The sequence below is a fragment of the Mustela erminea genome, chromosome 9 (genome assembly GCF_009829155.1).
Source record: "Mustela erminea isolate mMusErm1 chromosome 9, mMusErm1.Pri, whole genome shotgun sequence".
Taxonomy (NCBI): domain Eukaryota; kingdom Metazoa; phylum Chordata; class Mammalia; order Carnivora; family Mustelidae; genus Mustela; species Mustela erminea.
The window spans coordinates 93,733,880-93,747,993 of record NC_045622.1 but is presented as its reverse complement, the minus strand read 5'-3'; the positions used below and the strand labels follow the sequence as shown (position 1 = coordinate 93,747,993).

At 39.4% G+C, this 14,114-nt stretch overlaps 1 protein-coding gene across 1 annotated transcript in view; it reads right to left on the bottom strand.

Moving 5' to 3' along the window:
• The window catches only part of HSD17B12 (hydroxysteroid 17-beta dehydrogenase 12), a 160,655-nt gene that overhangs the window by 41,591 nt on the left and 104,950 nt on the right, over positions 1–14,114 (bottom strand). The window contains exons 5-6 of the mRNA XM_032360519.1: positions 2,198–2,262; positions 1,311–1,355 (exon numbers count right to left, since the gene is read on the bottom strand). Coding sequence (XP_032216410.1) covers positions 1,311–1,355; positions 2,198–2,262 — 110 coding nt within the window. The remainder of the gene's footprint in view (positions 1–1,310; positions 1,356–2,197; positions 2,263–14,114) is intronic.

Genomic DNA, 14,114 nt, shown 5'->3' with positions numbered 1-14,114 from the left:
ATTTGACATATTTGACGTTGCCTATGGAAATTCTGCCTCGGGCAATATTTGCTGCTGGGCTAGGATGTATAACCAAGGTATGGTGCCTTACTCTGAGTGACTGCTAACACATAAGGAAAAGTGGTGCTCAGGTGCTCAGATTTGCTGCCTAATCTTCCTTTTAGCACGTCATTAGCTGTGGCATCTTTTGTCAGCACATACAAGCAATGTGTCTACCAACTAGAAACCAGAATTGATGAGGGAGCAGAAGGCAAGCTGAGGACAAAGCAGAAGCGGACACCCTGCAACCTTTCCCCCACCCCTCACTCCTGGGTAAAACACATGGGACACTCTTCCAGGAGTCTCCCAACTACCTTTTTTTTTTTAAATTTTTAATTTTTTAATTAATTTATTTGATAGAGATTACAAGTAGGCAGAGAGGCAGGCAGAGAGAGAGGGGGAAGCAGGCTCCCTGCTGAGCAGAAAGCCCGATGTGGGACTCGATCCCAGGATGCTCGGATCATGACCTGGGCTAAAGGCAGAGGCTTCAACCCACTGAGCCACCCAGGTGCCCTCTCCCAACTATCTTGAGGTTAATGCCTTACTAGAGGGAAACCCCTGACAATGCAAGGCCTCTGGTGTCTGGTATCTTATAGGTCTCTTTAGCATATAAAAGTTCTTTTGAAACCTCCCTTTTTCCTTACCTCCTCCATATAATATATATATAAAATCAGACACCCCTCACAACCTCAAGGCAGCTGCTCTTTCTGCCCACGGGTCCTGTCTCCATGTTTAAATAAACCACTATTTTGCACCAAAGACATCACCAGAATTCTTTCTTGGTCATCGGCTCCACAGTCAACCCCACCGAACCTGACTTATATTCTAAAATTGATCAGAATGATGTTTACACGTGGCTAATAAAAACCACTCATTACTATATAGCCCCATACTACTGCACAATGCTTTCACCACAACATTTAATTCATCCACTTACATGGTCACGGGGGATGCGAAATGGAAATAATTTATCAGTGAAGGACCATGTGTAGAGGAAAACTTTGTAAAAATCAATCTTCGGCCTAGGTTGTTTATGTAGTCCCAGGACCTGCCACACTGTTTGCATAGGCTCAGTTGTTAAAAGGCAAAATTACACACTTATTTGGTTTTCAGTTCTCTCTACTTCCCAAAGACAAAAGGAAATAACCACCTTCTTCTAGAATACATACTCATATGGAAACAGAAGCTGGCTGAAGTGCACGAACTGGTCATGTGTTTTTAAACAGAACAAAACCAAAAAAGGAAGACGTATTTATAAAGAAGCTACTTACCTTACAAACAGAAAGAACATTAATACTTATCAGTTTCTTGATGGTCTGAAAAAAGAAAATATTGATAATTTTATACACATATCATCATGTAAAATAACCATATTTTATATGTATATGCAAGTGATCTAGAGAACCACTGAATGTTTCCCCAGATAGAGAACTGGAAAATGACAGGGGTTGGGGTAGAAAAGCAAATTTTATTTACTTTTGGTGTTATAGTACTTTTCTACCAAAAGCAGCAACTCATGTTAATAAGCAAAATTCAAGGTAGATTTAGTAAGGAAAATCTGGAAGCACAAGATACTAAATCTAAAATAAATATGCTATTTTCCTTCTGCTAATATCAAAAGGAAAAATTATTGAATCTGAGATCCTCAACAGTTTTTTAAAATTCACATATTCTTTCAATGACTTGCTTTTCTAATTTTTATAAAGAACTATGCATGCCTCAAGAATACAGCTTTCATTTTGGTAGGTTTACTTGAATCAACCATATTGTTATATGTCATCAGATTTATGATATCTAAATTGGTGTTTAGAATCCTGATACTTAAAGCAAAGCTATATTGATATCATAAAAAATATAAATAAGAATAATACAATGAGTTATTATCAAACCTGGCATTATACTAATGAGGTTACAAACATTTTCTCATTCAGTCCTTCTAACATCCCTATGAAGTTGCCTCCTTCATAGATATGGAAATGGACCCTAAGCATGGTTGGGATCATACCCAGGGTAAACTCCGGGAACAAGCAGAAGAGCCAGAATGTGAACCTCGGGCAGCTGGACTCCGGCGCTCACAGTGTGAATCATTATACCACACTGCCTTGCCAATTCTCGCATGCATTCTTTTTGTTATCGTACTATACAGAAACAGACTTACGTTGTCCAAGTCAGGAACATCCAAAAAGTATTCAGGATACTCATATGACATTCCCACATTGTTCACTGAAATTAAACAAGATCGTTAGCTGGCTGACATACACTTTATTTTACAGATTAAAATAATGAGATTAATAATATCAAGACTAAAATGACACATACAGAGGCATGAAACACTGTGTATGGCTGGAGTGAACTTTCCCACACCTTTTCATCTGAAATCTATCAGTGTATGTCTAGTTCAAATGTCTTCTCCTTCATTAAGCCTTCCTGTACCTTCCATCCATCCCCTGACAAAGGGACTTTTTATTTGCTTCAATTTCCATAACCCCTTGGAGTGTGTGTACATTCTGTTCTGTGAGTATTGTTTATCTGTAAGTATTGTTTGTATGTATTATTGTAAGTTACCTGTAAGTATTGTTTATCTCCCCTCTAGACACACATTTTCTTTCTTTTTTTTTTTTTAAAGATTTTATGTATTTATTTGACAGAGAGAGATCACAAGTAGACAGAGAGCAGGCAGAGAGAGAGAAAGGAGGAAGCAGGCTCCCTGCTGAGCAAAGAGCCCGATGTGGGACTCGATCCCAGGACCCTGAGATCATGACCTGAGCCGAAGGCAGCGGCTCAACCCACTGAGCCCCCCAGGCGCCCCTAGACACACATTTTCATAATGTAGTAGAAAGAGCGAAGAGCACTACAGCATAGGGGACCAGACATCCGAGTTCTGTTATATGTCATCAGATTTATGATATCTAAATTGGTGTTTAGAATCCTGATACTTAAAGCAAAGCTATATTGATATCATAAAAAATATAAATAAGAATAATACAATGAGTTATTATCAAACCTGGCATTATACTAATGAGGTTACAAACATTTTCTCATTCAGACATCCCAAGCCTGTGACTTGGGATAAGTCATATCTGAGAGGCATCTCAGTTCCTTCATCTCTAACAAAAAGCTTGTTTAATCATTCAAGAAATATTTGCCATACACCTGTGTACAAGACATGCACTAGGAACTAAGAAACACCAGGGGAAAAAAGGCAGTTTGTTGGTATCATGGAATATACTATGTCATAGGAAGAGAAAGGCACTGAAGAAAAAGAATTAAACAATTATTTCATTGCAAAATACAGAGTGCCACGGGAGTCTGACCTTATTGAGGAAGTGAGGGAAGGCTTTGTCATGGAGGCCAAGAGAGTGGGCAAGGCTAAATGTCTCCAATGAAGCATCCATCCCCACCAGATCATAAACCCTGAAACACTATGTTTTAGTCTTTCTGTATTTTCCCTCCTCAGCCACCTCCCCTAAGGCTGGAACTACAAGACAATCGAGAAGCCAAGAAAAAATTTATATACTTTGTTTATCTAAATTTATTTAGAGATATGATTAATACTCAGATAATCTATGGTTTTCCATAGTCCCAGAAAGACAAACTCAAAATAAGGATCCGTTTGCAGGAATCAAGAAAATACATAAAATATCCTGGAATTTCTAATAATGAAATGGATAACCTTATCTACATTGACTCACCATAACAATCCTATTGGGTAGTTCCTATTATAATCTCCCTTCTACATAGCAGGAAACCAAAGTTCACAGCAGTTAAATAACTTGCCAAAGGTCATAGAATAAAGAAGACTAGGACTTCGAAATTTGACTTCAGAGGCTAGGTTCTTTCCACTACATTAAAGCCGCCATGTCTTCACCCAGTACTTAGTTCAGGGAAAAAAAGAAAAAGTAATAATCGGATAATAAACAGAAATCTGGTAGTGATGTTTAATAAAACTAAAGTTTTAGAAAAGAAAGATTTCAGTAACAAAAAGAAAGTGAAACTATGATCAGTTTGCAAAATTTAGAAGGAGCTGTGCCAAATAAACCTGACAATAGTAACACTAACTTTTTCAATAGACTAACAAAACTGGTAGTTCGAAAAACTCAGCAAGAGTTCTCTACTTAGCAGTAAGCCAGTCACTTGAGGCTGTGAGTCTCAGGATTTTACTTGCACAACCTAACCTGGTCATGATGGACTGAACAACATCACTGAAGCTTATTTGAAAATCTGAAAACAAAGGACAATGGCAAAGCAAACTGTACTTAATTATGATTCGTGCCCCTTTGAGCAGGGATTATATCTAAACATAATTGATAACTGCAGGTCCAAATCCATTTTTATTTTATTCAGCAGGTTCTCTACCCAACAGAAGTTCAAGGAATGGATTCCATAAAAGACCTTTTGACAACTAAGGCTAAATTAGTTAAAGGTGAGGCATTATGGTCCCTTGACTTCGCTTTACCCATCGACAGAATTATAAAGGATGAATAACTCAGAGTGACTAAGAGAAACACCTAAAGTATTTGTTAAAATGTTACAAATAAACAAAATACTTGTTACAAAGTCAGTTTAAAATAACAGACTCCTCCAGGAGATGCTTTGCCAAATTGTAATATTCTTCAGGACTGAAGAAAAATTCCATCATCTGTAGCCAACCCCATCTGCCTTCCCTCTCCTGGATCTAGAAAATTTTGTCTTCAGATTTCTTTCTAGCCAATGGAAATATTAACACTCTGTTTTGAAATGCAGAAGAAAACTGGAGAGTGTAATCATAAGTCTTTTAAAATCCAGACTTGGATTTTTTTTTTTTTTTAATCTGGGAACTTTATAACCAGCACAATTGACTTTGTCATCTTAACATGCACTGCAAGTACAAAGTTGGGCCAAGAGAGCCCACTAAAACAAAGCAAGCAGGGAAATGTCACTCTGATTAAGGCTGTACTGACAACGGATCTGGAGAGCTATCAAAACTACCTACTTGCACAATGAAAATGCAAACATCTATTTAACTAAGTTCTAGGGGCTCCTGGGTGGCTCAGTGGGTTAAGCCTCTGCCTTCTGCTTGGGTTGTGACCTTAGGGTCCTGGGAACACCCCGCATCAGACTCTCTGCTCGGCGGGGAGCCTGCTTCCCGCCCCCTTCTCTCTGCCTGCCTCTCTGCCTGCGTGTGATCTCTGTCTGTCAAAAAGAAAAAAAAAATCTTAAACATAGTTCTTTGAAGGAAAACACATTCAACACTGAGGACTTTAGCCCAAAGAAATAAACAGAATCATGTATAAGGGCTATGTTATTATATCCAAAACTACACACAGAAAGAAGAAAAAAACCCAAAACATTAAAGCTGGAATAGATCTTTGAGAGCATTAAGCCCAGTTTTATGAGGGAGAAGTGCATGCCAAGGTCACACAGGCAATTTGTCCTATGCTAGGGAGAAGGCTCCTTAAATCCCTTCCTGTTTTGCTAGTTGCACCTTTTGCTTGTGAAATATACACTACCTAGAATCTCTCCACCCTTGGCCATTCACTTCAGAGTGCAGAAAAAAACAACTGTTGCTCTCAAGTAGCTATTTCCATAAATTGCTTGCTAGTGCAAATCTTTTGAAAAAGCCAATCCCATTGCAATTTTATTTTGAGACATAAGGTGGCAGCAATAACCAAATGGCAGACAGAAAGCTTTCAGGGAACTGGAAAAGGAAGAAAACAGGCTTTGGGTGGGAGCGAAGGATGGAAATATTTCCATTAGAATGTAGTCTCCTTAAGAATGGGTGCATGCAATGCATCTTTATATATTACAAGATTCATTATAGAATTCACCAAACCAAATAATGTCACAAGTTGTTCCAACAATATTTAGATGGTTGAAGATCCCTTCTAAATGGCACCCATTTAAATTGGCATTAACTATCTATTTAGTAGTGAGGATTTTTTATTTTATTTTTTTAATTCTTCAAGTAAGACACCAGAGACAGATTTAAAATTTTTTATTTGGTGACCCGCAAAAACCTTTCACTTATGTGAAAGACACCGAGTCTTTCCGAAAACAAAGGATGCCCATTAATCTCGGAATTCCAACCAGGACTCCAACAATGACTACAGGATCATGAGCAGATATAAAATGTTTCCCATCAGTTTCTCATTGGAGTTCTAAGATAAGAACAGTCCAACAGAAGAGATGAAGCAAACAGTGCAGAGGTCACGACAGACCAAGAATAAGGACAAGGTATGTGGAAAAAGAAGGAGGCGGCGGGCAAAGCAACAATCCTAACAGAGGGGCCCTCACTGGGAAGAACTGTCAAGTGCACTGAGCTCAGCAGTGCCCTCCACAGCCTCCCCCTAAACCTCCATGCAGAACTTTTGAAAACACCAACACTGATAAAGTACTGTATTCTAAAGACTCAAAATCCAGAATAATTCTGAAATGTTATATAAATATTCTGTATCGTACTACTGCTAAAAACCATTTCCACATCTCCTACTTAAAAAGAACATTCACAGGGCACCTGGGTGGCCCAGTGGGTTAAGCATCTGCCTTCGGGTCAGGTCATCATCCCAGGGTCCCACACTGGCTCTCTGCTCAGCAGGGAGCCTGCTTCCCTTCCTCTCTCTCTGCCCGCCTCTCTGCCTACTTGTGATCTCTGTCAAATAAATAAATAAAATATTAAAAAAAAAAGAACATTCACAAGATTTGTTTCTTCTAAATTCACTTGCTGCTGTTTCTGACCTTATTGAACTTAGAACCCTTTACCAAAACCAGCTGTTTTTGAGACAATGATGTCATTAGAAAATCAGATATTTGGTGTTTGGGTTGGGCATGAGGGAAGGGCAAACAATAAATTACTAAAAAATAAAAATCCACTTGAACACAATACTAACCGATGCAAGCAACAACCACACCACAGAACACCTCTAACCTGCTTTTTCCAGATTAACCAGAGGCTTAAGAAATTAAGGTGGCATAAAAGTACATCACTTGGGGCGCCTGGGTGGCTCAGTGGGTTAAACCCTCTGCCTTCGGCTCAGGTCATGATCCCAGGGTCCTGGGATCAGGCCCTGCATTGGGGCTCTCTGCTCAGCAGGGAGCCTGCTTCCTCCTCTCTCTGTGCCTGCCTCTCTGCCTACTTGTGATCTCTGTCTGTCAAATAAATAAATAAAATCTTTAAAAGTACATCACTTAATAGTTGGGCTTCCCAATACATGACAAATAATGCATAGTATTCTGAATTTCCGGCTCATCATATCAAAATACAAATGTTAAGATAATTTCGTCACATTTATAGTGATATATACTAACCCAGTTCTAGCACTCAAACTAAAGACTAGAGAAATGGAAAACCTATTACAGTTCATTAATAAAATGGTTTAGGGGGAAAAATGCACTATGTTGTTATATTTCAAAACAGACTGAATTTTTTACATGTAGACTTCAGGAATAGTATATATGCTAAAAGTAAGGGGGAACCTCTCCTGTCATAAACTCTTTTTTTTTTTTTTAAGATTTTACTTATTTATTTGACAGAGAGAGAGGGAGAGATCACAAGTAGGCAGAAAGGCAGGCAGAAAGAGAGAGGAGGAAGCAGGCTCCCTGTTGAGCAGAGAGCCAGATGCGGGGCTTGATCACAGGATCCTGAGATCATGACCTGAGCCGAAGGCAGATGTTTAACCCACTGAGCCACCCAGGTGTCCCTGTCATAAGCTTTTGAAACTAACAAGTTCTGGATCTTGGAGTCCAACAGACCCGGGTTTCAGTCCTGACTCTCCTACAACCAGCTCCTGCAAGAGGCAAGTGATTTATCTCAATGAGCCTCAGTTTTCTTAATGTCCTTATATATAAAATAGGGCTAATAATTTAAGCAAATGAGATGCTATGTATCAAATCTTTAATCCATGCCCGGAACATATCAGTATGTCAGTAAATGGAGGAAGGAGAGTTGTTATTTTTGTGTGGTCATTTCTTCAACAGGTGGTTATTGACCTACTCTGTAGCCGACACTATCCTAGATGCTGGGATGCAGCAGGACTGGCAAGGTCCCTGCTTTCATCAGATGTGAGCAGTGGCACAGTGCAGAGACAGAAAGCCCGCTCCGGGCCACAGTTTAGCCAGAGCAACTGCTCGTACTGATTAAGGGTAGACCAGTTGTTCCTCTCTCCTTTCTTTCAAGTGGATCTAGCCTGACAGCCTAGAGAGAGTTTGCAAAGTGTTCCTTCTTTGCCTTACTTAACATATTGCTGTAGCTAGCACATGTTCATACTCTGACAGATGATATTTGGAACACCATGTAAAACATTTTGCAAACTTTACAGTTTTCATACACTTGTGAGTAGCAATTTCTAAATAAAAGAGAGTTTACAAGGCTTTAAATTTGCAGTGCCTTTAATCAGAAATTGAAAAGTTAAGACTGAGTAGAAAGCAACACAACAGAACATTTCGTTTCCACTGCTTAATTATAAATTGCTATGTGATCCTCATTACAAAACTAGGTAAGATCTGCCATCCATAAACTTGGAAGAGAGGAGGAAAGAAGAATGACAGTTTGGTAGTTAAATCTTAGTGAACAGGAGGAACATTCATCAATTTCTTTAATTATGGTTCTATTTGCATTTCTGAGATCACAGCTAATTACCCGGTTTTAAATCAAAGGTTCTGTCTTAATTAGTACCATTAGTGCTTTTCTAGTGAAAGGAGATACATTTGAACTCTATGCCTTAATCTCACTCTAGAAATCCAATTTCATCCAACACATCTACTAACGGAACTAGAAGGCACTATGCTTAGCCTTACAATGTTCCGTTTGAGTCTCCTAGTCTAAAAAAAAATTAAAAAAATAAAATCCATGTATCAATTCCACTTACCATGATTGGTGACACCAGGCTTCAATCTCATTCAACATGAAGGAGTGTGCAATCACCAGAGATCCAAAGGTCTACTTGAATCTCCACTTGGATTTTTCCACCGCTCTCTCAAGTTTAACATATCCCAAAATGAAATCATCATATTCTTTAGGGAATTTGCTCCTGATCCAGGATTTCTTGTCTTTGGCAAACAGCATACAGTTGTTCAAGTCAGATCCTGCAAGTAGCTAATTACTACTTGCAAATCCTGGACAATGTTTTTAACCTCCCTAAGTCTGTTTCTTGTCCATAAAATGGGCACAAAAACAGAGACGCCTACCTTACGGTATTGTTGAGGATTGCACGAGATTCATTAGCATGGAGGCTGACATATAAAAGTACTTGAGGATGTTGGCAATAATGACGGGAAAAACAAGCAGAGGCTACTGTTACTAACATTATTGGTCACTCCTATCAGACAAAAGCACTGATGAGGACCCTCCCTCATCCCGGTAGACATTGGTCCTGTTTTTATTTCCTAAACATCTCTGCAGTCAATCTACTTCTAACTATTCCCATTGCCCACATCCTGAAGTTACCACCATCATCTATGTTTCGTTGCTAAAAGAAGCTCATTGATCTCCTTTTATTAATTCTTGCCAACTTCCACTTGGAAGTCAGAATAATCTCTCTAAAATTCTAGTATGATGCTAGAAGTAGGCACAAGTAGGCAGTATCTACACTGTCCTTCCATTAAGCCCGCACTTATAAGCTGATTTTCTAAGCCTCTCATGATCTGGCCCTGCTCAGTCTCCTGACTGGCCACTGTCCCCTTTTATGGTCCACACTCTAGATTTACAGGTCTTCCATCAGTTCCTCCAACCAGCCAAGCACATTCGCCTTCAGGCTTTTCTTCTGCCTGGGAACCCTTCCCACATCTCTTCTCCCAGAGCTGATCAGCCAGTAGGCCTCCACTTAAATGATACTTTCCAGAAACCATCTCTGACACTCCACTTCCTCAGTAACAGTCTTTCAGTATATGCAAAACATTCCCAAATGCTTCTTCAGAAGCTGTCTTCCATGAAAACAAATAGTATCAGCTTTATTTACTATTGTATCTCTGGAATTTTACTTGTTCAATGAACTGGCACAGGAATCCATTGACAAATAGGAAACAAAAAAGGTGTGAAGTATTTGTCTTGGATCCCTGGGGTGATTCTAAACCCTTGCAATTTCCAGGATGACAGGGGTTTCTTTGTTATTCATAGTGGGCCTCTGGACCACACTTGAGTTTATGTTAACGAGATGAATCAAGATGGGGTTTGGTCACCCAAAAGACCAACTGTGTGAATAGAAGATTAAGGCTTTGAGCCAGACCAACCTGTGAAAAGGGAGGGGAACTGGAAACTAAGTTCAATCACAGAGTCAGTGATTCAATTAATCATGTCTACATATTGAAACCCCAATAAAAACTCTTTTGAGTTTCTTGGTTGGTGAACATCAATCAGTGTGCAGCGAGGGTGATGTATCCTAACTCTACCAAGCACAGAGTTCAGAACTCTTTCAGAATTTGTCCTGTGTGTCTCTATATTTAGCTAATATTAATTCCTATCCCTCATAGTTAAACTGTGAGTATAGTGCTTTCCCAAGTTCTAGAAGATGTTCTAGCAAATTATCAAACCTGAAGGAGCCATGGGAACCCCCAAATTGGTAGCCAGCTGATCAGAAGTACAGGTGGCCTAGGGACTGCTGAACTTGCTGTAGGTGTCTGAAGTAGGTAGGGGAACTCTTATTGGGGACTGTGCCCTTGAACTTGTGGAATCCATACTAACTCTAGGTGGTTAGGGACAAAATTTTTGATTGCATTACAAAACGGATGTTTCAGATGTGTCTTAAACCCCTAGAGGGCACAAGAATCATATCCTGGTATAAGAAGTTCCACCCTGTCTGCAAACTATCATCCCATCACACTCCTGCGAGCCTTTCCTGCAGACCTCACCTAACATTGAGCCTGAGCCATTTTATACCTGAGCTATATGGGTGCAGTGGTAGGAGGAAAGGTGGGTCGTATTTCTAAACACATAAAATTTATCTTTGGTGCTCTCTCAACTAACTTTATTTTGTCCTTCTATTCTTTCTCCCTTTCTCTGCACCCCACTGACCACCACCTTACCATGACAGTTTCCTCTGCAAGTCTCTCCTTTTCCATTTCAAAATGATTTTTCCACATCTTTACCAACTACAATAGTCATTTCCTCCACAGGACTGATTCAGCAAGTAAACCAGTAATAAACCGAATGTAATAATCCCAGTAAGATGTAAATGAAGATGTCACTGGCCCTTTCTGAGACAGTTTATCTTTTTTTTTTTTTTTTAAGATATTTTATCTATTCATTTGAGAGACAGAGAGTGAGAGCACAAGCACGGGGGAGGATCAGAGGGAGAGAGAGAAGCAGACTCCTTGCTGAGCAGGGTGCCCAATGCAGGGCTCAATCCCAGGACCCCAGGATCATGACCTGAGCCGAAGGGAGACATTTAACCAAATGAAACACCCAGGAGCCTGCTCCAGAGACATTTAAAAAGCAAACATAAAGCTTTCTTTTTTTTTTAAAGAGAGAGAGAAAGCATGTGAGAGCCGGGAGTGGGGGTTGTGGGGCAGAGCTAAAGAGAGAGAGAGAATCTTAAGCAGACTCTGGGACTTGATCTCATAATCCTGAGGATCATGACCTGAGCCAAAATCAAGAGTCAGACCCTCAGTGGACTGAGCCACCCAACCAGGTGACCATGTGAGCTAATTTCTAATTAGTAAATTTCCTTAAGAAAGCAAGGAGGTAACAAGCAGCTTTATAAATTTCTAAGTCCGCTGAAGAAGCAAGACTCTTCTACCTGTAACTTCCTTCATCAGCTGGGACCAGGAAGCTGCATCACTCCTAACAATTTCCTTCCTTCCCAGAGAGCCCAGGAGAGTCTTCCTCAACCCAGTTCCTCCACCTCCTTGGCTCTGTCTCCTCAGCCTACACCTACACCTCTTCCTTTGATATGCTGGGGACTGAACTATAAGGAAGAGATCTCTGTATTCTAAATGTTAAAAAAAAAAAAAAATTGCATTTAGCCAAAGAAAAAGGAAGGACACTAATAAAAAAAAATAATCTATCCAATATGTAAGTGGAGCAAGTATTCAATTACAAAGGGTATGGGAAGAAAGAGAATAGTAAGTTCTAGTCCAGCTTTTACAATCAATCATTTTTTTACAATGAACTGACTCTTATTATCTATACTATGTTAGATCTATACTATTTTATTATCTATACTATTGTTATTATCTATACTATGTCTAAACTTTTGTTAATACTATACTATTAAAATGATGCCTCTTTGGGCACCTGGGTGGCTTAGTCAGTTAAATGTCTGCCTTGGGCTCAGGTCATGATCCTGGGGTCCTTGGGATGGAGCCCCATGTCCAGCTCCCTGCTCAGCGGGGAGGTGGCTTGTCCCTCTTCCTCTGCCCTACCCCCCACCCTGCCATGCTCCCTACTTATCTCTCTCTCAAATAAATAAAATCTTTTTAAAAAATGATGCCTCTTAATAAAATTATGGCACTGTGTTCGGATAGAAAAAAGTCACTAGGTAACAGACAGTTCTGAATACGGTAAAGGCAGCCCAGCATCACATCAGCCCGTATCAACGGATCCTCTTGATTTTGCAACAGACACAAGCATGACAGTATGCTTTATCCATTCCCCGTGGAAAATCTGGGTCTAGGATGCAGGAAGAGTTTGAATAAAGCAATAATTGATTTTTTTTTTAATGAATCACAAACTAAATAACTATTTTTTCCAAGAGGACCTTTTTATTTTTCTTCTAGAATAAAGAATGTCACTTTTTAAAGGTTAAAAAAGTCATACTAGTGGAACTTGACAAAGTACTGTTTGTGGCATACTTCAAATCCAAGGCTACTCTTTTGGCCTTGGTAAACTACGCCTCCTGCAATGTATTGTGCGAAGTCCTCCAAACGCATTTGGAGCACCCAGGAGACTCTCTCCGGAGGAATCAAGTCAACATTATAGCAATCGCATTTTGTTAACCTATTGTTTGCTTACTCAAAGCAGTATTGATGTCATTTTCTCTAAATAGTTCAAGTTTTCTAAGCTTTCTCAAATCTGTTTCTTGGCATTTGCCTGAAAGAAGACAGCAGATGCTTACTTATTTTACTAACAGAGTCAAGAATCCAACTTCTCCACCTTTAGCATTTATGGTCTTATCAAGTTCCTGTGACCTTTCTGTATAAATTCAGACAGTGCATAGCCATTTTCTCTCCACTTATTTTACTGAAAACTTGATGTTTCTTTCATGACAAAGGGCTTTAGGATTTTCCTTTGTAATTCTGACAATACTCATTTTATTAAGCACTGACTATATACTTCGGTGGTTAATGTTATTCAAATAGAGTACGGCTTGGTGACCTAGTTTTCCTGTTATCATTACTGGTTTCATTAATACTCAGTAGAAAAAAAAACCTTCCTATGCCTTCATATAGATTGCAAGGTCTTACTAGGAATCAATCTACGTGTTTACTATTTTAGAAAATGTTAGAAAAGTGAAACTGGCATTAAATGGAAATATTATTTCCCCCTTACGAGACAGAGATGGAGGGATGTGGGATCTGGCTGGGGAGGAGAAGGAGGAGGAGCTATATACCCAGGGAATCCTAAGAAAAAGATATTAGACACACCCTCCCAGACGAGTTCTATAGTGTTAAGTCCAGAATAGAGAAGGAACTGTAAGATTAGAATTCAAATATGGCCTGGTGATAAAACGAAGCTCATTAATGTGTTTATATTTACCTTTAAGGTGTCTTTAATAGATCCCTCAAAAACCTTAACAAATTAAAATTATGATGCAATATAAGTGTATCTGCTAATAATTGTCAATAATTATGTACCCTTATGAGTAAGAAGACAGTTGTGGTAGAGTAGGAAGAGAAGGAAGCATACAGCCAGTTAATAAGGCAATGTATGTGAAAACAGAACTACAGTCTCAAAAGGATCATATAAACATTAGATACAATTTTTTTTAAAAGATTTTATTTATTTATTTATTTATTTATTTGATGTGGAGAAAGAGACAGTGAGAGAGAGAGAGAGCGAGCACAAGCATGGGGAGCAGCAGAGGGAGCGGGAGAAACAGGCTCTCGACTGAGCAGAGAGCTCAACGTAGGGTTCGATCCCAGGGCCTTGGGATCAGGACCCAAGC